Source organism: Camelus bactrianus, chromosome 25 (assembly GCF_048773025.1).
Source record: "Camelus bactrianus isolate YW-2024 breed Bactrian camel chromosome 25, ASM4877302v1, whole genome shotgun sequence".
Classification (NCBI taxonomy): domain Eukaryota; kingdom Metazoa; phylum Chordata; class Mammalia; order Artiodactyla; family Camelidae; genus Camelus; species Camelus bactrianus.
This window is the reverse complement of record NC_133563.1, coordinates 15,897,953-15,925,111: the sequence shown is the minus strand read 5'-3', so window position 1 is coordinate 15,925,111 and position 27,159 is coordinate 15,897,953. Positions and strand designations below refer to the sequence as shown.

The window sequence follows — 27,159 nt, the reverse complement described above, 5'->3', positions numbered from 1 at the left end:
TGGCAATGGTGACCCCTAGTTCTCAGCGACTCACTAGGACTTAATTAAAAATCATCATAAATTATCTTTATTTCTCAACTAGGAAGTCAAAAACTAGGGGAGGAGAGAGAAGAAAAGGATCGTGAGTGACAGACTAGAATGAGAGTGAATGGGAGCAAACGACGCGGCCCCCGCGCCAGGTCACCCTGCCCCACGTGCGCACACCCCCAGAGAACACTCCCGGGGAGGCCTGTGAAGCAGCCGCAGTAAAAGAGGGAGGAATACATATCCTGAAGTTGGAAAAGACTCAGCCCTGGTTACCATGTCCCTTGCTTTCTGAACTTTTCGTTTTGGTCTACTGCGGGTAGGAGTTTTTCTTGCCATCCCCCTCACTTGAATTCCTCCAAAACTCATCCTGCCCTCCTCCTCCACTGTAGACCTCCCTCCTGCTTCCCTTTCCCACCCGCTCCCACCCCCAAGCAACGAGGCCTTCAATCCGTACACCTCCCGGGTTGGAGATCTCAGTTACAAAGTTGGGGAGGGGGTACTGAGTCCGGGAAGGACCACGGCGACCGGCAGGGTGCCCTGCGGCTGTCCTTGTCTTGGTCCACACCTGAGTGGTTCCCTGGGCGCGACCCCTCCTCTCCTCCCAGCGTCGGCGCTCAGACATTTGTGCGCTGCTACCGCGCATTCGCAGCTCCCTAGCGGCTAGAGGGGGAACCAGCAAAGGGGATGGAGAGAGTAAGGTTGCGCGAGTGGGAGGAACCCACCTCGGGAGCCCGGGAAATCCCGGCCGTGCCACCGCCCCCAACTTTGTGGCGCCCTCAAGCAGCGGCTGCAAGGATGGAGCTGCCTCCCCGCGGCCGGGCGCCTCTGGACTCGCCGGTGGACAGCGCCTCCCTGACCTCGCTGGAATCCAGCGTCTTCTGTAGCGAGGGCGAAGGGGAGCCCCTGGCTCTCGGGGACAGTTTCACGGTCAACGTGGGTGGCAGCCGCTTCGTGCTCTCGCAGCAGGCGCTGTCCTGCTTCCCGCACACGCGCCTTGGCAAGCTAGCCGTGGTGGTGGCCTCGTGCCGGCGCCCCGGGTCCCTGGCCGCCGTGCCCAGCCCCCTGGAGCTCTGTGACGACGCCAATCCCGTGGACAACGAGTACTTCTTCGACCGGAGCTCGCAAGCATTCCGCTACGTCCTACACTACTATCGCACCGGCCGCCTGCATGTCATGGAGCAGCTGTGCGCGCTCTCCTTCCTCCAGGAGATCCAGTACTGGGGCATCGACGAGCTCAGCATTGACTCCTGCTGCAGGGACAGGTACCCTCGAGGCGCACGGTGGCTGGGCGGGGAGGCGGGCGCATTGGACAGAGGGTGGCAGAGGTGAAGATCTAAGGCTTTACAGCAGCCTCCCTGAACCCAGGCCTAAAAATACCTGTGGCCACTTCGGAGGTAGAAGGTAGGGAGGCGAGGGGTTGAGGGGAGGGGGCGAGAAGGTGGGCTGGAAAGGATCAAAGCCAACTTTTGATTGGAACTTTTTGAACCTTTTCCTTTTTCTAGTGAATGTGTACTAATTCATTTATAAGTCAAGAGCCGTCAGGCCTGCAGTAAATATTTGGGAGTTGAATAAATGAGTCAGAAAAGTTATGCTCCCAAAAAATGCATGTATGTTTCAGTATAGTGGGTCATCGTTTATCAAACCTGGACACTAACTTGTAAAACTTGAATGGAGAACTGCTTTAAGTACAGAAGATAGAAAGTTGGTTCCTTGACTGTGAATGATTATGGGACTCTGGTGATCTATTATCTTTCTATTACTTTGCTATTATCTTGCTATTACTACCGTTTCTTTCCATTACACACACACACACACACACAAAGTTTCATATGGCAAACTTCTTGTTACAAGAAATTGGATAATAAAATGCATTAATCTAATGTAGTTTTGCTATGTGTATAAACTTCTACCAAGAAAGTGCCATTTTAAAAACAATAATCCTAAATTAGAAAATATGAGTACTGTAGGAAGACAGCCTGGGTAAAACATAAATGAATATTTCCTGCATTTTTCTGAAATAAAAAGCATGACTTCACTGCCAAGTTTAATTCTCTTTTTACTTCTGTATTTTTAAAAAGTTAGACTAATCACCAAGTTGTCTTCTCTAAAAGATACTTTCGAAGAAAGGAGCTGAGTGAAACTTTAGACTTTAAGAAGGACACAGAAGACCAGGAAAGTCAACATGAGAGCGAACAGGACTTTTCACAAGGACCTTGCCCCACTGTCCGCCAGAAGCTCTGGAACATTCTGGAGAAGCCTGGGTCTTCCACCGCTGCCCGAATCTTTGGTGTCATCTCGATCATCTTCGTGGCAGTGTCCATCGTCAACATGGCCCTGATGTCAGCCGAATTAAGCTGGCTGGACCTGCAGCTGCTGGAAATCCTGGAGTACGTGTGCATTAGCTGGTTCACCGGGGAGTTTGTCCTGCGCTTCCTGTGCGTGCGGGACAGGTGCCGCTTCCTGAGAAAGGTGCCAAACATCATAGACCTCCTTGCCATCTTGCCCTTCTACATCACTCTTCTGGTAGAAAGCCTGAGTGGGAGCCAGACTACACAGGAGCTGGAAAACGTGGGGCGCATCGTCCAGGTTTTGAGGCTGCTCAGGGCTCTGCGCATGCTCAAACTGGGCAGGCATTCCACAGGTATTCAGATTTCACTGATGCCTTTTAATTTGCCATTGTTTGTAAGTATTAGTGCTTTGACCACAGTCCAAGAGAAGCGACTCCGAATTGATACTCAAAATTACCAACTCCTACACTTTACCCAACCGTGATCCCCAAAAAGGTATTGAGAAGCCAGACCTTGAGGTTATTATGACAGGTATAGAGGAGAAGATGCCTCTCACACACTTTCTCTCCTTAAGACATTTGAGAAACAATCTGACCATCTGTTAACTTCCATTTATTTTAACCCAAGTGCCCAGAAGATGTACAAAAACTAAAGACATTCTGCTTCTGATAGTTTCTACATAAAATATGCATAAACAGCACATAAAAAGGTATGCATAAATTATATATGATATGTAGGACATAAGCCAGTTTCTTTTCTGTGTCCAAGGAAATGCTTATCACTCATGTTCCTTGGAAGAAGAGAAAGTCCTCCAGAGCCTTCTCTGGCTATGCAGAAAGAGAGATGACCAGGCACTGGTGGACCTTCCCATAATTTTTGAAGAAACAATGGAAATATTTGCTTTGGAGGAAAGGAAAAGACACCAATTAAATGCTTTGTTGAGTATCTGAGAATTTTCTTGTCCCCAGTTGAGGATGCATGAGAGAGATGGTAACAGGAATTCCTTAGCTTTTTATGTGTATCACAAAGCCTTGAAAATCTAAAGAACATTCTCTCTAGAAAAACCTTGACACAACACACGCACACACAACTGTACATGAAAATTATAGTCAGTGTCAAAGGAAATCACACAAAACCATTAAAGATGATCCTTGCATCCCTGAGGGCAGGGATTCTCCGTGGCTGGCCCAGCCGGCTGTTGGATATTCTGGAGCACATATGTGTTGCCTTGTGTTAGGCTTTAATGAAAATAAGAATCCCTTGAAAAGCTTGTTAAAATGCAAATTCTGAGCCCCAGATTTCAGAGAGTCAGATGTTAGTATTTGGGGGTGGATCCATGATTTTGATGTAGGTGGTTCTTGGACCACACTTTGAGAAGCACTGGAGTAGGATACCATATTAAATCAATACATATAAATACAAATAGTTTGACCAGAGAGTCCTATTCCCACCTTATTTCCCTCAATATATGCCTGACGTCACCTGAAAGGAGTTGATGGTCTCTCTCTATAAATATAGGGAGAAATTAACCTTAGATAGGTTTCTTCCCCCACATCCTTGAGGAAATTAGGACTTACCCTAATGTAACTTCGGTAGTGTGTTTTCCTAGCTAGTCTCACATACCAGGGACTTGATAATGGTGTTTCCAACAACTTTTCGAAGTACCACTCTTTGTTTTCTGACACACATAATGGGATGCTTTCTTCTAGTATTTATAAACTCTTCACAGGATTCAATTTAAAAACACCCAGTAAAGACTGCATTTTTTTCCCCAAAAGAAAGGAAAAAGAAAATAATAGTAATCTCCACTATGTCACCTCTTCAACGGTTTTCTCAGTTCTAAGGCAAGTAGAAAGCATTAATATAGCCTTAATTTATTGAAAAGATATGAACACTGGCATAAATATTGACAATTTGATCTTAAGCACTACAGTTAGCAAAACAGAGACATAGACCACATATTTCCCTATATATTAACTATGAACAAAAATTGAGAAATGTTATAGAATAATGGTTAGGAAGATAACAGTGGACCAGAGAGCCTAGATTTAAGTCTTGGCTATGTAACTTGGTCCTAGATATGCTACCTCTCTGTGCTTCGATCTGCTCACCCGTAAAACGGTACAGTAATTACAACATTTATCTCATATTATTTTTAGGATTATCTGCATTAATTGATGTAACATGCAAAAATTCAGGCCACTTTGTTTCCTTACAAAATGAAAATGTTTAGAACATTGAAATGAAAACAATCTTCCCAAACGCTATGCATATCTTCATATATTGTCAATTTATCTCAGAAATGCAATTCAGTACAGACACATTTTTTGAGCTTAAAACTCAAAATTACATTCATTGGCCTTTTAAAATAGCTGGTTAATAATTCAAGAATATCTCAACATTTTAGGAACAAAATTCAAAATAATGAGAGCAAATATAGATTTTAATGTATTTCAAATAGTTTCTAGTAAGTGATTTTAATGTATTTCAAATAGTTTCTAGTAATGTATTTCAAATAGTTTCTAGTAAGTGACCCCAGGAGGTATTGCTTTGGACTTCTGAGACACTATCATTGTAACATCATGGTAATATGACTTAAAAATGTGGATAAACTTTAATCAGTATCTCTCTAGTGTTGGGGAAGATGCTTTATTCAAATCATGATCCTCTAATGGGCTCCTCTTACCCTCCTTAGGGCTTAGTCTCTTCAGAGATGAGATTGGACTCTCTTGGGTCTGTCCTACAGAATCCTCAGAACTAACAATGGGAAATTCACCAAGGCCTCATGGGTGCATGAATTATCTGGTGGCTCCAGTCCCCTGTACCTTTTTGCAGTGGAGGAATAGTCTGTATTCAGGTCTATCTCCTTACAGGAAAGGAGAAAGTCTATGTACTCAAGGGAGATAGTTCCCTTAGCTTTGATATAAAGGACAAAAATTTCAGTCAGTGCCGTGGGATTGCAGGAACGCCTCCTGCTACACCTCTAAGAATGTCTTCGCATGAACATTTGATGTTCTTATGTCAGTTTTATTACTAATGCCTAATTTGCTTCTGCTGCTTCACTTCATTCTCTTGGTGGATACCTTTTACTTTCTCTGGCTTTAAGATAATGACGCCCCTAATTAACTTTATCGGGAAGGTAAGAAAAACAAACACATAAAATATAGGGACACAACATAAAACTAGCATTAAAAATTGTGCCAAGGTGATGCATTGAAATGCAGACCTGACCAAGAGAGCCCTCCACGTGCAATGCTGCAAAGGCCTCCTGTTGCATAGACTAAAGTACAAACTTCTATCAAACATCCCCTGTCTGCCCTCCATCTCATCTTTCACTTTTTTTTGGTATAAACATAGTTGTTTAATAAATGGATGAGTGAGTGAATGAATCTGATTATATTTCTATCTTTCTCAATCTGGCCCCATCAACTAGACTAAGAGCTTCCTGAAGATTATAATTCATCATCTGTGTATCCCCAGAACATTGCCCAGTGCTGGAGCCACATTAAATGTGAAAAGCATGTTTGTGGGTGGATAGCAGGGAAGGCAGGAGGAAGGGAGGAAAGAAGGGAGGGAGAGAGGAGGGGTGCCCCCAGCTGACACCAGTTGTTCTGTTACAGGTTTACGCTCACTTGGAATGACCATCACCCAGTGTTATGAAGAAGTTGGCCTGCTGCTCCTATTTCTGTCTGTGGGAATTTCTATATTTTCAACTGTGGAATATTTTGCTGAGCAGAGCATTCCCGACACAACCTTCACAAGTGTCCCTTGTGCATGGTGGTGGGCCACGACGTCCATGACTACCGTGGGATACGGGGACATTAGACCAGACACCACCACAGGCAAAATTGTGGCCTTCATGTGCATCTTATCGGGCATCCTGGTCCTGGCCTTGCCTATTGCTATTATTAACGACCGCTTCTCTGCTTGCTACTTCACCTTAAAGCTCAAGGAAGCAGCTGTTAGACAGCGCGAGGCTCTAAAGAAGCTCACCAAGAATATAGCCACTGACTCATATATCAGTGTTAACCTGAGAGATGTGTATGCCCGGAGTATCATGGAGATGCTTCGATTAAAGGGCAGAGAAAGAGCAAGTACTAGGAGCAGTGGAGGAGATGATTTCTGGTTTTGAATTCACTTTTGGTTTACTTACAAACACTTGTGTAAAACTAACTCGGTTGATAAAGCCTTGATGTGGAGGTCTGTGTACTGCTGATGAGTGTCTTTCCATTACTGCTTGTGTTCATTGTTGTGGACCCCTTGCTTGGTCTACTGGGATAGTTTACATCCCCTGACAACAGCACATCTGGCGGGACACATTCTCAAAAATAGCCATTTAACATAACCCGATACAACTAGGCCAGTATACACGTGTCTGACTTGTCAAATATAAAATAACATTGCATACATACAAAAAAGGCTAAAAGGTTAATGTATCACTAATTTTTAAAGATTTTTGTACTTTTAAAAGATGTAAGTTAAACCACCTCGCCCAGAGAAAAAATAAAAGTGAGCATTTAAGAACACACTGAACAACTTGCTATTTAAAGATACTCCAAGTAAATAAATTACTCCTTTCTCCATCAGTTAAAGCTGTTGAAGATAATAATTAGCTTTGCAAGAGAAAATCCTGATTTGATGGTCATATGTCCCTGTCTTTCCTCTGGTGCAGTTCACGGGTCACAAATGGACTGAGCTCTGCATCCCGTCATTGCTGTTGGAGGTGGGAATCCCCAAACTGCTTAGACTGCAGGGAGTGCTACCCAAAGGCTTGCAGAATCACACGTCTTCATCCTCCCCACTGAGTGTACATGTGGAGCATAAAGGAGACTCTTAGTTCTCCATGGAAGCTGATGGTCTTTAACAATCTCTTTATTGATACAGTGTTCAAGTTATGTCTTTAAAATCATGAATTTGTAAGTAAAGGTGAAGTAGTGAACATCCTAAATGTATACACTGAAATTATTAAATAGTCTTATTTCATAATATCAGTATGATATGTTGATTGACACCACTAGATAAACTTAAGGATCTTTTATTTGTTAACAAAAAAATTCTATGGCTAGCTTTCTGACTACTGGGGTAACTAGCAAATGTTCAAACTTCACATGAATTTTGATAGCCATTCATGGTAATAATAAAATTCCTAGTCAGTCTGTTATATAATTAAAGCTAACAGCTCTAAACCTAAGAATCAGTTTATGATTTTCAATATTCTAGTAAATGAGATTTTTAAAACTAAGACTATTATGAAGTATCACTTTAATACCTGCATTCTCAATGAGTGTACTTGTGCCCCCCAAAGAAATGAAAATTGGTTCTTGGGGGCAAAAATATCTTACTCTTTTATTCATAAAACACATATATACATACAATACATAAACAGATACAGAGTATATCTATGGTATTACAATTTCATGGGATGGGAAATTAGAAAAAAAATTACCTACATGGCTTTTGTCCAGAGTTCAGTTATAATAAGAATAAACACTGATAAATACTGATTTAATATATGTTTGCATCATATTTCATCAAACCTATTTACGATACCATAATATATTATGAACTACAAAGAGGGAAGGAAGGGAGGGTGGAAGGAGGGAAAGAAGGCAGGAAAGAAAGAGAGAAAGAAAGAAAGGCCAATCAACTATAAGATACCATTGATTGTAAAATGCATCCAGATTTTGGATATTTAAAATTTAAGATATGCATCTTAAAATCAATGAAATGTCATGTACACTCCCTCCAGCTTTCTGGTATGCTTGCTTACGCTCTAAAAACATCTTCATTGATGGCATGAGTTTTAGGTTGTGTGCTAAAATACTTTAATCCACTTGGCTTGTTTCCACTTCTCTTCAATATTATGAAAGATTCAGGAGATATGAGTAGTAATAAAATAAATGTTTTCCTTCTTAGACAATTCCCAGGTGTGAGAGTATGGCACAGGGCCGCTCGTCCTAGTGCAAATGCCATCCACAGTCTGAAGGGGAAATAGAGGTTAGACACAGATGGCAGACTTATCCTGGCTTATCTAGATCTCCCCCCAGTAAGAAGAGTTGCTCCGACGCAGGACTGTGCTCGGCACCCATCATGTATTATATCACTTTATCCTCAAAATATTTCTATTATCAACTTACTCTTCTTCTACTCATATAGTTTATATATTTATCCATTCAACAAATATTTTTTCAGGACCCACTTGTGCGCTGGGCACTAGAGATTCTTTGCTAAACCAGACCAAGTCCTATTCTCCTGCATTCAATATTCAGTTGAAGGATGTGAGGGGAACACAGGTAACAAAGCTGGGGCATAAAAAGATGAAGTAACTTGCCCAAATTCACACAGCCCATGCATGAGTGACAGAATCAGGAATGAGTCCCAGTCTGCTTGACCCTGAAAGAGACACTCCTAAAAGGCATAGTGCAGATTTCACCATTCCCACACAGCCTCTGCACGGGGGTTCACTCCACAGGCAGGCAAGCTGACTTCCTACGGCTGGAGAGGTTTAATATGCCTTAAGAAAAACATAAGCTTATTCTCAGAAGTGGAATGGTGCTTTTAAGGAACAGCTGTCACATCGTATAGTCATTATTAGACAAGAAAAATATTATGTTTAGAATAATTAATACTTGGAAAATGAAAAAGAAAAGAAAAATGAAAAAAATGTATTATACATTCGTATTTTTTCCTACCGCAGAAGATTCTAAACATGTTCTCCAGAAATGTGGTATGTTAGCTTATACATTTTGTTGAGATGTGGATATTTCAAAAGAAATTTTTAAATACCACTGTTTGGTCAACTTTGCTGTCAAATAAAATATCAATGTGTTTTTTCCCAGAAATAAGCAAACCGAATTTAAGTAACAAATCAAGGCAAGAACTCTGCTAATTTTATATCCCATCATTTAAAAAATTTTGACATTTGTCAAAAATCTAAGATTTACTGCTATAAACAATACTTAATTTGTTTGACAAGAAAAAAATTATTGGCTTTAGGCTACCTAAAGAATACTATTTCAAAACATTTTGAGGGCACAGAGGTAATGCTTGAGTACCTAAAAGAGCAATTTTAAGAAATTACTGATGTTTAGTAGAAGTAGCATTGTGTTCATGTTTCACTGTTTTTCCCTCTATGTATACAAGGAATAGTTGCATTTATCATTTTAATGCAAATTAGTATAAAGCATAAAGTAGTAGATGCACAAAGAAATTAAGTGAGGCAACAATTTCAGTGCTGTGTTCCAAGGTGGGATTCTTGCTCTCATTAAAATCTTCTGACTAGCTCTCGCAGAAAATACACACGCTGGGCCATGTTATCTAAGCAAAATATTATCACTGAGTAAGCTTGCTGCTTTGACAAATATATCCACTGATACATTTTGTTAACATGAAAAGTCTGCTCTTTTGAAATATGAGCCATTAATATCTCTGCCTTATCAGTCCTTCGGTTCGGGTCCAGGAAGCTATCAGTTGGTAGATAATGTGTTCTAGTGCTTCCCTTGATGATTTTCCTTCACAAAACCCCCCAACTCCCGAACCCATCTCCAAGCCATGCTGATATATGGAATAAAAATGTCACAGAAGGAGAATTTTACTCACAAACTCCATTGGCATTTATGTGATGTGTCTTTAGGGGTAATGGAATAACCTGGGTACTCACAATCTTCATGTCCTCTCTTGCATTATATTAAAATCACTCCCTCTCTTACCAACTCAACTCCATCACTCTTCTCTTCCTTGCCAGTATTCATTTGGTAAAACCCAAACCCTAATTAAATTCAACCCAGTGCCTGTTTGATTCGTGCCTGTCCCTACAGAGCTGAGCATGATGACTGAAAAACCAGTGTGTGCTGATGGCTCTCATTTTACATTCATGCCTAAACCCCAAATGGGTTCTTAATGCTGTAAGGCAATCATACTGCAATTCCTGACTCGATTCACTCTCTCCAGATAAATATAAATTTCTAACACCTCCGTTAGATTCCACTCTCACTCAGAAAATAGAATCCGTTAGAAGAGATTTTCCACAAGGGCCGGCACCCACATTTATCCACCTACCTCCATCTGTCCCTTTTCAGCCTGCTTTTCCTTCTATTATAAGTGTTAAAATGTCCACCCTGTCCCTTTTCTCTAACTTCAGGACGTTGCTTCAGAAGGCCTTTCCCCTCTCCCCACTAAACCATCACTTCCCCCTTCCCTACTTGATCATTCCTACCAGCATAAAAGCATGCTTTAATTTTTCCCATCTTAAAAACAAAAACAAAAGTAAACAAGTGAACAAAAATACTCCTTGAATCTACCACATCCTCTTGGAAACACCCAATTCCCTGCTCTCCTTTATGGCAAATCTTCTTGAAAGCATTTCCTGTACTCACCCTCTTTATGTCTTTATTCACATTTTTTCCCTATTGTCTTGAAAATCCACTCAAGTCTGTCTCCCACCCCATATCTTCTCTAAAATCATTTATCTCAGGGTCAGTAATTACCCCATAATTTCTAAATCCACTCGTCAGTTCTCAGACTTCATATTGCCTGATCCATCTGCAGCATTTACAGGGTTAGTTATAGACGCCCCGGAAAAACTTTCTTCACTTGACTTCCAGCCCATCACACTCTCCTCATTTCCCTCCTGCCCCACTGCTCACCCATCTTTTCTGGTTGAGGTGGTCAACCAGGGCTTCATCTTCAGGGGCCTTCTCCCTATTTAATTGCTACGTTGGCAAACATCCTGTTTTATGGCCTAACTGCCATTGATATTTGTTCAACTCTTAACTTTCTTGTCTCCAGACTAGACCTCTCTTCTCATTTCCTGCATCTTCGGGTGTGTGTGCATAGCTGCCTATTCAATGTCCACACATGAGCATCCAACAAATGTTTCATGACTAACACATCTAATACCAAATTATCGATATTTTCTCCCAAACCTATGTCACTTCATAGGGAAGCAGATGTCAAGGTAAGACAATTGATTATTATAATTATGTGCAAGGCATTTATTGTGGAAAACAAAATCCTGCGTAAAGAGGAAGAATCTTGAGAAAATGGAAAGAGCCTTCAGACCATGATGCAGCTCTGATGCCAGTGAAGAAGAGTGGGTGGGAGGATTGGGTAAAAAGATCTCTGATTACAGCCCAGTTCTAAGAAAACTTGTACCAGGTTGATGGAGACTCCTGAGCAAAACTAGCCCAATAAGGACCCCAGCTCTTTCAGAACTGGGACGGCATTAACATCTCAGGGGGCAACAGCTCAAGCTGTCAGTCAACTGCACTCCCCTTGGGAGGAGATCGGAGCACTGCATTTTCACGGCCACCAGCGTCTAGTCCTGGAACTGCCCAGGTCTGCTTCACCATGCATGTTCAGGAGCACCTCCACGGATCCCATGGGCCTCTGTTTCTGAATAAAGACTTTTTAAAAAGGAGTTGGTGGATGGACTAGAGCACTCATTGCTTCAGCTGGTCTCAGAATAGCGGCTGATAGTCATCCTCTCCCTCCTCCACTCTCCACAGCACCCTGTCACAGCACACCATGTCCCCCACCAAACCCTGGCATCCTAAGAAAGTTATAAAGAGAATTCCAATCTGCTTATGCTTTTCTCTGCTTCGGAGAAAAATTTTATGTCCTGGGAAACACTTTTTCCGTAATTGTGTACTGAAATGCACCATAATTCATTAGGCTACACAGAATTGTCATTGCCTTGTTACTTACTTACTTTTATTCCCGAACAAAGAAATGGCATTAATAAAATGATCCTTCAGGGGGAAATTTCAAAACAACTTAAATCCCATTTTGTTCATCTCTGAAGTGGTAACATCATACTCAGTATGGTATTATTTTAATGGGCACTACTAATCATCCAATGACTGAAAAATACTTTCATGTTTACATATTAACTCATATAAAGTCATTGAGGTAGATAAATAACACTTCAGCTTTCAACAGCACGGTGCAACTAAATCTGAGGTAACTGAGAAAATAGGTTAACTTTTGGGTTTCCTTTTCACGTTCTAGGTTGAGGACAATTCTTCCAATTATATAAAACTTCAACTTCTTTAGAAGGCCTATAGTCTAAGAGATTTTATAAGTGAAAGAGAAGATAACAATAATGTGTATTTTCCACATTATTCTACGGTTCAACATTCAAAATATTTCAGAAGAAATAATAGTTAAACTAAAGTTTTGACCAGTTTGGTAAATGCATATACAGAGAGAGAGAGAGAGATTGAGAGAAAGAGGATTAAACGTTCAGGATAACTAATGTGATTTTGAAATTATGGGAGGGAAAATGTTCTTTGCATGTATTAATAATCACCTCGGTACTTCACACTGGATATGTGGACAGACTTTCAATCATCTGTGTAAGTAAGAAAGTCAGGTCTTCCTTAGAAAGTAATTTCAGCTTCTCTAAATTAGGACAATTTTCCCAGAACCATGTCTTTAGACATGTCTTTGCTGTACAGCAAATGTTTTATCTTAGTCTATAATTATTATTGTCAACGAATTCTAAGTGGTACATGTGAAAATAAAAGACAATTACAGTTGCTATGGAAACTATACTTTGTAGGAAATTCATTCAATAGGACTAGCTCTTAAAATTAAAAAAAAAAAAACAAAAAAACTACCTTCACATACAGTAGTACCACCTTGACCACAAACCATCAGGAAAGGAAAGACTAAATGAATGAAAGTGAAAAATAAAAGCCATTCTTCTACCTTTAGCTATACTCATAGCTTTTCTTCACATGGCTAATTATTATTTTAAGATTTTGAACAAAGGAAAAATAACTACTCCCTGCAAAAATCTCTATGCTTAACAGTGGAATTTCTTTTTTAACTTTAAAGATGGAATATTTAACTTTGTAATAATAATTTTACGAAATCTACTATCAATGGACTTTTAAAATTTAACTGTTTTTAACTTTGTACTCTTCTACTCTCTCTTTTTAATTAAATATTCTATACAAATTTTCACAGAGACTAATAAAATATGCTAAAGAAATTACTCAAAGAAACCAGTTTGTTTGATTCAAAAATCCTCAATGGATGGACAAATAGGTCCTTTCTCTCTGTCTGGCATCCACCTTGTAAATAAATCTTCAGAGAAATTTTAGCAGGTATATTTGATGATTCAATTAACAAAATCATCTTTCTCACCTATTGCTGACATCTATTTTCTAGAACTGTTTTTCGTAACATGGAGGAAGAGTTTTACATTTAATTTCATAGGATAGCCTTTCAAGGACATTGTACACATGCAGAGAGAGGAACTAGTTAACTGGTACTTATATGAACAGGTTAATTTATGATCATAGAGGGAAAAAAAGAAGCAGGATGCAATTTGTCCAATCATAACAGAATTGGCAAGGACAGTCTTAATAACAGCTTTTTGCTACCTTCTTTAAAATTTCAGCCTGGTAGACTTGTGGATCAAAGAATGGTTTTTTGTTAGTTTTAAATTCTTTTGGTGAGGGAGAGGTAATTGGGTTTAGTTATTTATTAATTTTTTTTAATGGAGGTACTCGGGATTGAACCCAGGACCTCGTGCATGCTAGGAACACTCTCTTACCACCGAGACATACTCTCCCCTGCAAATAATGTGTTTTAAAACAAAACACACATTTTGGGTTCAAATGCAAGCAATTCAAATGAAATAATTATAATTAAATAAACAGTCATTTTCCATACCTGTATAGTATTCGTCTGTTATCATTTTTAATACCAAAATAAGATCTCTTTTAAAAGTAATTACACAGCTCTTACTCCCAGATTTGGAAACAACTTGAATTATTGTAACACACAGGGTGTGTTATCTTTTTAAACTGCAGATCGAAAACCATTATGGATGATGAAATAAACTGAGTGAGTTGTGATCACTATCTCTTTAATGAAGTGGGTGGAACAGAATGGAATGGAGGTAGAAGAGAACAGAATGGAATGGATGGGGTGGAATATACGATAGCATAGCATAGAATATATTAAAGTATAACTCTCAAGTCCTGACCACACTGCACACACTGCAAAGAAGCACTGCAGCAGGACAGGGACAAGGGACAGGGACGAAACAGTGGGACAGGGACAAGGAGGGGATGTGCTGAAGCACACATTGGCTAGAAAAGGATTATTTGATCTCATTTTTTCATTTTTGTGGTCTTTGATTTTGTCTGTCATTATAACTATAAGGTTTCACAATTCAATTTTATAGCAACATAATTTACAGCAGTTAGTGAGTCAGGACAAGTAAATTTTACCTACTATCGGCAAAATATTGTATAGCAAAGAGGTTTCTGTTACAAACTTCCTGCATATTTTTTGAGAGGTTACCAATGGTATGACAGTCTCTTAGTTGATGGTAACAATATTATTTTAATTGAATTAAAACAAAATTATTCATAAAATAGATTGCTTTAGTATGTTAAAAAGTGATAATGTAAAAATTATGGGACATTTAAAATCTATTGCTGGAACCTAAAATGTAAATAGTGACAATATTTGAAACAAATGATCTCTGTCATCAGCAAACTTCTACTTCATTTAAACTACATACTAAAAAAACTTGATGATGACAAATTTAGAACACAACTTTACTAAATGTACAAATCTCAATAAAAATAACAAATTAAAATATTCATTTTAATGTTACTCTTGCAAAAAAAATTTTTGAAACTTCAAAATTGAAAAAATAATTGGAAATATAGCAAACTGACTTGATAGTCCCCAAAATATTTTCAAGGAAAAAATTAATTTACCAATTTAATTCTCTAATTCTCTATAACGGCTAATAAAAAGGATAGTATTCTTTTATTTAGTTCATAATTTGGGACAAAAGAGAAAATAAAATGGCTCACACAGCTTTCCAATGAATTATTCCTAACAGTATTATGGAAATGGAATATATGATTTTTTAAATGAAATATCAGCTGACAAGTTCCAAACTATACTTCTTAGTGATAACACGCTATCCAGTAGCTTTGTCTAAAATTAATTTAACTTATTATTATCAACTTGAAATGTATTGCTTCTCCCAGGAAAGGTCTGAGAGAGATTACGCTGGGAGATAATTTTCCATGCATCTCCCACACTTTTGAATCTCTTGCAAACAGAAGCACTGATAGCTTTGTTCTAGAATATCTTTTCAAGGGTATCTGTATAGCATGAAATATTGGAAAATAAAGGTATTGTCTCCCCTGAGGCAGAAGCATATTTGTGTGATGCCCTGAGTAATAATGATAATGTCTCCCTTTGAGTCAAAGGTTGGACGTGTTTGAAGCCTTTCAAAAGTTAGGGTTTTCTAAATGTGAGTTTCTCAGCTGTGACACACATCCACACGTCCACTTCCATGTCATCCCCATGGGACGTGGGAAGCAAGAGAAATACGAAGCTCATGCCGCCTCGTTTGCCAAGAGTAATAAAGTCTTCAACTCTGTCCCAGGAGTCCCATGTCTTTTGCCAGGATCTTTGAAACTATGGCAGACTGACTCGTTAGCTTACAAAAAGGGCAAAATCCCAGACACATCACCATTCTTGACAGACTGTGGACTCAGAGTGAATTTCATGTTTTTCTAAATGTAAAGAAAGTTGGCAGATATTTTCTATGTGGTATTTTGATAGTAAAAATCATGTATTTAACTAGCATTTAAAGCATTCTTTATGTAGGGGGTGGGGGTGGGAGAGTTTAGCAATATTGTCAACATGTCCAACATACGTGAAGGCTTCCAAAAATATTATTGTTATGGCAAACAAGACCCAAAGTCATCACCTCGTCTCCCTCATGTTCCCCAAATACGTTGTATTCCACTGAAGGTGGCATTAATAACTAAAGGAATATGAATAAAATAAAATAAAAAATATATCTACATCTTATTTCTCTGTCTCAAACTTTTTTTTAAGTTGAAGTACAGTCAATTACAATGCATCAATTTCTAGTGTACAGCACAATGTCCCAATCATGCATACACACATATATATTTGTTTTCACATTTTTTTTCTATTAAAGGTTACTATAAGATATTGAACATATTTCCCTGTGCTATACAATCTATCTCAAACTTTTAATCATTGCTTTATTGAAGAAAATAGAAAAACTTTTAGAAAATCTATTTGCTATTCAATAATTGCATCAATAATTGAGTTAAACTTCATAACTAAAGGGAATAAATTCTTATAATCCATTCAATTTTACAATTCATTACAATTATTAAAATTTGGTTTTCCATTTATATTGAAAGGTAGTTGTAAGATGTTACATTTATTGTAATTTTGGATTAAAGAATATTTTACATTGCTAAACAGAGGAAATTGTTATTACTCACTACTTACTTAATTGAACCAGAATTTTCATCCTTGACCAAAATGGAGAAATGGAAAGGGAAAACTCAATTAGGCAAAAATGGTGTGCATAGCATTATCTTTGTGCTTTCTGAACACCCAGACACACTTATCCCATTAAATTAAATATTTTCTAATTTGTAGGCAGGTGGTTTGAGGATCTTTCTATGAGCTATCAGATATCAATAAAAAGATATTTGAGGTGGGAGGGTATAGCTCAGTTGTAGAGTGCACGCTTAGCATGCACGAGGTTCTGGGTTCAATCCCCAATACCTTCATTAAAATAAACAAAACCTAATTATCACCCCCACACACAAAAAGTAAAACAATAACAAAAAAGACATTTGACATAAAACTGATTTTGTACAAGAAAGCAAACTTTATCTAATATGTATGTGTATATATGTATGTCAGGGGATGTTTACTTGGTCACTACATAAAATACAATTCTTATTACAGCTTCTTTAGTATTTGAAACCACTGATATTAGGAACCTAGTAAGGTTCTTCAGAGGTACAGAACTAATAGACTATATATATACATATATGTATATCCAATATGTAATGCATTTATATATATACACATACACAATACACATACAAAATAAGGAATAGACTCATGTGATTATAGAGGTTGACAAGTCCCAAGATCTGCAGTCAGCAAGCTAGAAACTCAGAGGAGCTGATGGCGTAGTTCCATTCTGAATGCTGGAATACTCAAGACCCAAGAAGAAACAATGTTTCAGTTTGAGTCCAAAAGCAGAGTAAAACCCATGTTCCAGTTCAAAGTCAGTCAAACAGGAGTTCCCTCTTACTCAGTCTTGTTCTATTCAGAACTTCAACTGATTAGATGAGGCCCACCCACATTGGGGAGAACAATCTGCTTTACTCAGTCTACTAATTCAAACGTTAACCTCATCCAGAAACAGACTCACAGACACACCCAGGATAACGTTTGACCAAATATCTGGGTACACCATAGCTCAGTCAGGCTGACACATAAAATTAACTATCACACAGTGTAAATAAGTGAAAAAACAAGAATACCCAAATACTGGGACATTGTGCTGTACACCAGAAATTGACACATTGTAATTGATTGTACTTAAATAAAAATGTAAAATAAAATAAAATTTAAAAAAAAAGAATACCCAGAAAGAATACCCAGAAATACACAGAAATTTATTCAAGGTCACACAAGGGAGGAATCCAAGAGGCAACCCTTGGTTTACTTCACCTTAAAACACCTATTTTTTTCCTTTCCATCATTCTGCCCTAGAACCAAATAGAAGTAGGTGTTTTTCAGTATTATAGTAATGAAATTATAAGGTAATGTCACAAATAAAACATTTTTCCTAAAAAAAGATACTCCTGAATCTTATAGCAATTATTTCTAGAGTTGCTAAAGAAAACTACAATTCACGTAAATTGTAAACACCAAAGATGTTCCTTCTCTAGAGATATGATTGGAGTCTAGAAATGTAGTCAGACAAAGCCCATCTATCTTCCCACCCCCTCATACCATAAAAATTAACCTCACACTTATCCAAGAAACAAATATTCAACATCATTTGTCATTAGGGAATTTCAAATAAAAACAACAATGATATACCACTACACAGCTAAAACCTGACAATACCAAATGCTGGCCAGGATGCGTGGCATAGGAACCCTCATTCTTTGCTGGGGGGAATGCAAAATGAAACATCCACTTTGGAAGGCAGTATGCACATTCTTAACCAAATAGCTGAACACTGTTTTACCATCTGATCCAACAATCACACTCCTAGGTAATTACCCAATTGATCTGAAAACTTATGTCCACATTAAAACCTGCCTGCAAATATCTATCAGAGCTCTGTTAATAATCAGCCAAAGCTAAAAGTAACCAACATGTCCTTCAATAGGCAAACATAAACTGTGGTACATCCAAATAATGGAATATTATTCAGAAATATTTTTTAAAAATAGTTATCAAGTCATGAAAAGATACAGAAGAAACTGAAATTCATATTGCTAACTGAAAGAATCAAGTCTGAAAAGGCTATATACCATAAGATTCCAATTATATAATAAAAAGCAGAATTATAGAGGCAGTAAAAAGATCAGTGGTTGCCTAGGGGCTCCTGGTCAGGGGGAGGGGGGTAAATAGGTGTAGCACAGGCGATTTTTAGCACAGTTTTTAAGCACAGAAATTTTTCTGTATGGTATTGTAATTACAGATACATGACATGATGCATTTGTCAAAACCCGTAAAGTTTTACAGCACAAAAAAATTAATCTAATGTATGCAAAATTTTTAGAATAATAATTTAGGCAGTCAGGAGATTCCCTGAAGGAACGCAGATTGTGGGAAGAGAATGTAACTGTATTATAAGTATATTAAGCAATCTCACTGAAGAAGATGGGGGAAAGGTACTGACATAAGTGACTTTGGAAATGAATGAGTTCTGTAAGACTAAAAGCAAAAGGAGCTGCACATAAGGGCTGTATTCTAATGAATGAAGCTTTTCCCCATGAGGGAAGGTGTTCACAAATTCAATACTGCTATACATCAATACTGGAATACAAAAATTCAGTAAATAGATGTCAGATGGTTGGAGCCAGTTTTCTTAATATTGGAGTGGAAATTAACAGATAAGTAAGTGGAAGAGGCTAGAATAATCCATGTGGTAATTAGAGTTACCATGTGAGGAGTAGAATTGGACTTGTCAGTATAAACTCATATTTATCTGAATATAGTTAAAGATGGTTACATATAGTAACATTTACACATATGTGTACATAAATGAGTTAGCATACGCACATTGCTCTGTCAGCTGACTTGCAACTTAAAGCAGCAACACCCCAGGAGCAACAAGCACATCTAGTGCTCTGATCCTGGTCTCTAATACCATTCTCCAATGAAAAGAACCAGGGATCCTTAGAGGAAAAGTTGATTCTAAGCCAGGGGCAGGAGAATGGAGCATTTTATAGTGCTAGAAAGTAAGAAAGCAAAAAAAAAAAAAAAAAAAAAAAGGCAAACATATGTGGGCCTAAGGAGCCAACTGTCAGAGCTCCTAGTGGCCAAAGCTAGAACACCTAAACAACAAAATAAATCAAGCAGTATTGTATTATAACCCACAGTACATAATAAATATCCAGGGGTCCATGCTGATATAAATAAATGACGGAATAAATTAATAAATGAGGGAGAAGAGACAAATCTTCCATGCAGAAAAATTCCAAATAATTTACGTAGCTACTCCATTCTAAAAGAGAGGGAGGATAACTCCACACTCATTAAGCATTGCCTGTGCACAGAGACTTTCTTCGAAAGATTGCAGCATAAACAGGTGAAAAAAAGATTTACAGTGGAGAAACATCAAACAGTGCCATGTAATCAATGTCAACATTAACACTCTTAAATCGTGTTGATAGTATGTACCCTGGATATGATAGGATGACAATGAAACTGCTCTGTGATCTTCCTCCTCCAAGGCCACAATGCTAGTCTAATCATGAGAAAAATATTAGACAAGTTCCAGGAGAGGGGCATCCTACAATATGCCTGACCAATCCTCAAAATTTTCAAGGACATCAAATGCAAGGAAAAGTGTGAGAAACTCTCACAGCCAAGCAGAGCCTAAAGAAACATAATGACTAAATGGAATGGTATCCTGGAACAGAAAAGGAGAGTAGGTGAAAACTAAGGATATATGAATAAACTATGTAACTCTGGTTAACAATATTGCATCAATACTGATTCATTAATTACAATGCATACTATGGATAATACCAAGGCAAGATGTTAATGATAAAAAAATAAGAAGAAAAACTTAGTGAGGCTGAATACGGGAACACTCTGCACTGTATTCTCAATTTTTCTGTAAACCAAAAGCTGCTCTAAAAAATGAGGTCTATTTTTAAAATGAAGTGATTTGAAATATATATATATTGTTTCTATCTTTAATAATAACTCTTGTATCAAAATATTCCACAGAAAAAGAAATTAAGTCGCAAAAAGGAGACATACATGATTCACTGAAAGTCTCAGATTACTTCTTTAAATAATTCACTTGATACTTAAGGTGACCAAGATATGACTATGTTTAGTATCGCAGCTTTTTAAAATGCAGAGGTGAGAAAGTTACAGTTTCAGTGGAATATGGAGGTTATCTAAAATTTCCTTTTGAGTTGCATTTTAATTATTAGAAATAGAATGCTCATTTAAATTTTTAATCAAATTCTACCTTCCCATTGAATGTAATTGTTTGATTCTGGATGGATTGTCTTCTCTCTCAAGCTTACTTGGTCTTCCTATCAGCATACTATAAAGGGCACTAGCTATTTCTTTGCTTGTATTAAAAGAGATATCTCCTCTAAAGAAGCTCACAAATTAGTTACATGGATAAATATAGATCAGTTTAGTCTGGCCTTTATATCCAAGAAGATACTCCCATTGTGCTATTTATTCAACACCAGTGCGATCTCTCTGATCAGGATCTATAAAGTTTCTCAACTATTTTCCTTCGGAGCAAAGTTAGAGTTCTGTCATCTCATGGGCTGTGCAAAATTGATTAATTAGCATATGGTTCCTATAGGAAGTACTTGCTTACCTGAAAGATAATTTTCTTTCAGAACCTACCACATTTAAGCTGCTGCTCTCCATGCTGTGTTGTCAAAGGTTAGGTTTTATTGTCTCTGTTAAAATGGAAACTCTAAAATGCCATACAAATATAATACAGTATCATTATGTCATTACTATTCTTTTTTTTTTTTCACTCTTTATTTAAATAAATATTTCTAACTGGATAATCTACCAGAATGAGGCAACCATAAAGAGGCATTTGGGAAGAAAATAAGAAAACAAACATCTGTAGTAGATTTTTCCTCATTTCTTCTTCAGTGCTTTTTTAAAATTGTTTTCCCTTTCCACTGTTTCCTCCTGATTTTAACTTTTCTTTTTACTAATGCCATCATCCTCCTTGGAAGCCCCAGAATTATAATCGGTGACAATTTCTGAACAGACCTGACGTCCCAGAACACAGCTCAATGAGAGTCTTTCCCCCTATTCTGCCTAATCAGATGTTACTACTTTCTGAAGAAAGCAAAGACTAATTGAGAGGGACTAGATCATCCGCCCAATGGAATGAAGAGTACGCAATTTGCTAAGTCATTAACATAACAAACTTAAATACATAAGTAATACATCGTAACATGCAGGTTCAGCCAGTGTTCAGTTGTAGCATTACCTAAGCTAGAAACACTCTGCATCTGCAAATGCCCACTGCTATAGCCCCTGGATTCCACAGGCACCTAAACATAATAGAGGACGGCAAGGTAACAATCCAGAAAGAACCTGGGCCCGTTAGTGGTTTTATGATACAGAGCCATCCATCCACCCACTGGACCTACCTCTATATTGTAATAGAAGAGAGAAGTAAGTTTTCCTCTCATTTGAGCTTCTATACCTACTAGATATATCCTGGCCAATAAAGGAACTGATACCTAGAAGTGGAATACAGAACCTAAAATATGTAGCATTCCTGTGAGAACTGGGCAACACACAGTGAGGGCACAGCCACTGTGTCCTGGAGCGCTGTCGAACCTGACCAGCCGTGGAAAACCATTTCATACAATGGTCCTCCACAGACCCCTGGAAAGCGGGCACTGTATTTCCTGAGACCCACGATCTAGGAAGGTTCTTGGAATATTTCAGAGAACTGGTTTGTGCTGGCTACTTGCTGTTGCTTTTCACAATGTACTGAAGGAATGAGAGAAACTGAGCAAGAATTAACCAGTTTGCAAGCAGAGAAGGAAGAGTTGTGCTGAGAGCAGCTTTCTGAGCACTAACTGCCATAGACACTGACAAAGTCCAGTAACCAAGGGCTTTGGAAGATTGAAAAAGTCAACTTGACCTGTAGCTTAAATAGAAGATAAGGCTTGAGGTCGACTTTTCTTAATCATCTCACATTAAGACTTCTCTGTCAGACAGTGAAAGCTAGGCTTCTAACTAACCAATGCTGAGTGATTTTACCTCAGCTGTGGAAAGAGTGATGGGCCAGGCATAGAGACCGAGAAATAAAGAAGAGATTCTCCAGTCTTACTAACTATAACCAAACAAGATCCTTGGCTGTGGTTACTTTTTCACATAACTGATAAGAACCAAATAGACTAGATGCTCTACATTTTTAAGGAAATTGTATTGTAAACAAACTCACAAGCCTGGCTTGCAAAAGCATGTAATTACTCAACTTTAACGTAATCTCATATTCTAAAATCAGCTTAGCAGAAAGGAATTTCTAATACTTTTCCAAATTGTCCCTAATGAGTATGTCATAATTCTGTTGTTAAGGAACAAATGAAAAGGATTTGCTTGTGTTTACCTGTGTAAATATAAAATTTGCATAAATATAAACTATTTGGGAGCATTATTTATAGTAAACCGTATTTCCTTAAGGCTTGGCTTCAATCAAACCAGAGGACAGATATTCTTCAAGAAGCACAGTCTATGAAAAGTAACATGTATTAAAAACCAAGCGTGTGAAATGTAATGTAGTAATTGCTCCAAGGGAAGTATGTAGGAGATGGTATGAGGGTTTCCTAAATGAAGAAGTTGAACGGAAGAGCTTCTTTTTAGAAGAAACAACATGAAGAAAGTCAGAGGAAAATATGTGTATAATAGGGCAAAACTAAAGATAGGATCAGAAACTAGCTAGGATGAGATTATAAAGAATTTAACATTCTTGGAATCTTTTAAGCCAGTGTGTCTCAAAATGGAGTCAACATACCAGTGGTGGTACACAGAAAATTTTATGCAGAGTATGACAATTTTATAATTTTAATGATGATTTATTTTAAAATATATTATAAAAACATAACCAGAACATATAATGCTATAATTTCATGAATATTATAACTTAGGATGGCATTAAATTGACTATTGTAATCCACCTTATGTAGAAATAAAGGCTATGTTCACACACACTTAGAAATGTTTCACACTTTCAGTAGTTAAACCATCCATCATAACTATGTAGAGGCCATTATTAGATAATCAGTTATTACGACTGTGAAGTGCTCATTTCTGTATAAACTGATCAAAATTTTCAGTTAGTAATGGTAATTTTGACAAGGAAATTTTAAACTCTGATAAGGGTAATGGCAACTAAATATATGATATGGAAAAAAGAAAACAGAAAAATTATTTACCATCTGTCAAAATAAAGGAATGCTGTGTATATAGTAATGGTAATTTTGACAAGGAAATTTTAAACTCTGATAAGGGTAATGGCAACTAAATATATGATACGGAAAAAAGAAAACAGAGAAAAATTATTTACCATCTGTCAAAATAAAGGAATACTGTGTATAGATTAATTAAAACATCCAGAAACATAAAAAGAAACAAAGATGAGCAATCAGTCATTCAGATGGATAGAAAGGCACATTTAAATGATCTAGCTCTCCAAATCAATGCAAGGAAATTATACGACAGTGGCAAAGGAAGAGAAATGATTAACTGGATTTTAAATACCATTAAGTTTGAATTGTCAACAAGAAGTTTCTACGTCAAATATCCAGTTGGAATAGAAATAGGAAATAGGTCCCTGTAAGGATGGAAGTTTGACATCATGTAGGAAAACGCTATTCCTCCAAATAACTAAACATTTCGTACAGGCAGGAGACAAATAGCTTAGCCATTATTCATCTAACTCAATGTTTTGCTCATTTTTTTTCTGTATTGATTGCCCTTCTGAGATCTTACCTTGTAAATAAACTTCTTTTTACTTGGACTATACTAAAAATTTAAACTGAGAAGTTCCTGGTTGCAACTGTGCTCTCAGATCTATGAAAGATTACAAATCTTCCAGTTCTGAGGGAATAAAGCCATATCATTTTAGGAATGTGCAAAGCCAAGTAAATATGAGAGGAAAAACAGAATCCTTTCTTTGAAGGCCACAGATGTAAATACATCTTTTAATTTACTACTCCAATAATGTGATATAATAAAATTATATATAATTGGATGTTCTCTGTATTCATGAAAAGTGATATCTTAAAACAAAATGTTTAACTTGGAATTTATTTATACTGCTAGAAAATCTCTGCTGGGTTTCTGGATGAAGATGAACATATGAGACCATCACCACAGCAACCAAATCTGTAAATAATATTGTGTTAGTCACAGGGAACACAATGTATGCTGTCTTACCCTTTGTCACCACTAATTCATGCTCAATCTAATTAAATTTAATATGTGAAAATTGTCCTCTTTGAATTAAAAATTATGTATAAGGCTTAATCCTTTTTCAGATGTATATTCAAGTTTATATCACAAGAAGCTACCTAGTGACCTTTGCTGATTATGAGAGCTAGTAACACTGTTATTTGAGCCAGCAAATCTTCTATTGAGATGCAACTTGGTATATGGAAAAGCAACAGTCTTTGGAGTCAAGATAAATCTAGATCTTCATCACGATTTTGCCATAACATTTTTCCTCCTCTTAAGACAGGAATAAAAATAGAATCATTTAGATTTGTTGTGAGGAGTAGGGATAATGTATACAAAAGGCAGGGCACACATTAAATGCTCAGTACGCAATATATTTCATTATATTGATGGACACAGTATGCATATTTTTTAAATTACATGAAACATTTCATTGGTGTTAGATTCTGTTACATTATTCTGGTATATAATTTATAAGTTTTGGACTGGAAATCCATTTTTGCTATTCTCTTTTTAAACTTGAGTGGTCAGCATTGCTTCCCTAGAAAAAAGAACCATTCTCCCACTTTACATCCTCCTGGTGAAACAATCACATAGTTTGGGCTGAACCTATCAAGGACCTTCCCTCATGGACATCACTATGGAAATCAGAATCAAGCCCAACAGTCAGTACTACCTGTGAAGGTCATTTGTCCTCAGCGGAGTGGCCAGTGTCACTGCTGGAGGCCATCTTGTCCATCTGGAGGAGATACTCTATTTTGGGGGGCAAAATACAGAATTTACTTCTGATAGAAACTCAGAAAACTAGGAATAAATGGGTTCTTCCTCAAACTAGGAAAATACATATTAAAAAAAAGAACACTACAGATAACCTCATATTTAGTGATAAAGGTTGAATCCTTTCTTCCAAAATCAGTACAAAAGGCAAAACTATTGGAGGAGATATCCTATAAGCAGGCTATTCCTAGGAGATATTGTAGGTTCGGTTCCAGATCACCACAATAAAGCAAGTCACATGAATTTTTTGATTTCCCAGTGCATATGGAAGATATGTTTACACTGTAGTCTATTAAGGACACAACAGCTTATGTCTGAAACACAATGCACATGCCTTAATTAAAAACTACAAAACAGAAAATTGCAATAGTAACATCAAAGATCACTGACCACAGATCATCAAAACAAATAAAATAGTAATGAAAAATTTGAAATATTGCAAGAATTAGCAAATTGTGACACAGAGACACAAAGTGAGCAAATGCTATTGGAAATGATGCCAATAGACTTGCTCTATTGCAGGGTTGCCACAAACCTTCAATTTCTAAATAACACAGTATCTATGAAGCACAATAAAGCAAAGTGCAATAAAACAAGGTGTGCTATACACAACATGAAACCAAGCATGAGCTAGCAGAGCAGTGATGGGGAGGAACATAGTGCTTAGGATATTTGAGGCCCATAATCCAGATTTTCCAATGACGTTAGCCAATAAAGGCCTTATGCTTATGTTCATTTGAGCTGAATTTCTGTCACTCACAATAGGACATGGTTTTTTTTTTCCTAAAATATTTATTACTTTTCTTTTGACGTAGATTTACAGCCAACTTAGAATTAAGTTTACATATAGTGTGAAGTAGGGTGAGTGCAGAATGATTTATTTATTTTTTAAAAAATAGACAATAGTTCAAAACCATCATTAAAAAGACCCTATTGCTTTGACATTAGTTGAACACCCAGTGTTCATATAAACATGACTTTGCTTCTCCACTCCCTTCTCCAAGCTGCGGGTCTAATTTTTCCAACCCATGTCAGTACCACACTATCTTAATTGTAATAGGTTTGTAATAACTCTTGAGGACAGCTAGAGCAAGTCCTCCCATTTTGTTCTCCCTTAAGATTATCTAGGCTATTCTCAGCATTTTGTGTATCCATGCATGTTTTGGAATTGGCTTTTCAATTCCTTTTTTTTTTTTTCATTTCTTAGATTTAATCAGTATTACATTGAATTAACAAATCAATGTGAAAAGATATCTTTAAAATATTGAGTTTTCCAGTCCAAACACAAGCTCTCCAATTATTTGGATCTTTTAAAAAAAAAAGTCTATCAATTGTGTTTTATTGTTCTCTAAGAGGAAGTCTTATATTAGATTTACTCTTAGCTATTTTATGTTCCAGATGCATCTTATAAATAGAGTTGATTTTTGTATGTTGATCTTCTGTCCAGAAACCTTGCTAAACTCACTCAGTAATTATACCATTTATTTTTTACTTTCTATACACATAATCATAGTACCTGCAAATAATGGCA

At 37.3% G+C, this 27,159-nt stretch overlaps 1 protein-coding gene across 1 annotated transcript; it reads left to right on the top strand.

Moving 5' to 3' along the window:
• The first annotated feature begins 537 nt into the window (after positions 1–537).
• On the top strand, positions 538–7,132 carry KCNV1 (potassium voltage-gated channel modifier subfamily V member 1). The gene is made up of 3 exons (XM_010955843.3): positions 538–1,289; positions 2,139–2,668; positions 5,936–7,132. Exons 1-3 carry the CDS (start codon positions 712–714, stop codon positions 6,445–6,447), a joined length of 1,620 nt encoding a protein of 539 aa, XP_010954145.1. The 5' UTR covers positions 538–711; the 3' UTR covers positions 6,448–7,132.
• The last annotated feature ends 20,027 nt before the right edge of the window (positions 7,133–27,159 follow it).

Bases quoted from the DNA above. Each gene is read 5' to 3' on its own strand.
- KCNV1 (XM_010955843.3), top strand. From the start codon at position 712: ATGGAGAGAGTAAGGTTGCGCGAGTGGGAGGAACCCACCTCGGGAGCC. The intron at 1,290-2,138 runs GTACCCTCGAGG...CTTCTCTAAAAG, and splicing joins GACTCCTGCTGCAGGGACAG to ATACTTTCGAAGAAAGGAGC. The intron at 2,669-5,935 runs GTATTCAGATTT...GTTCTGTTACAG, and splicing joins ACTGGGCAGGCATTCCACAG to GTTTACGCTCACTTGGAATG.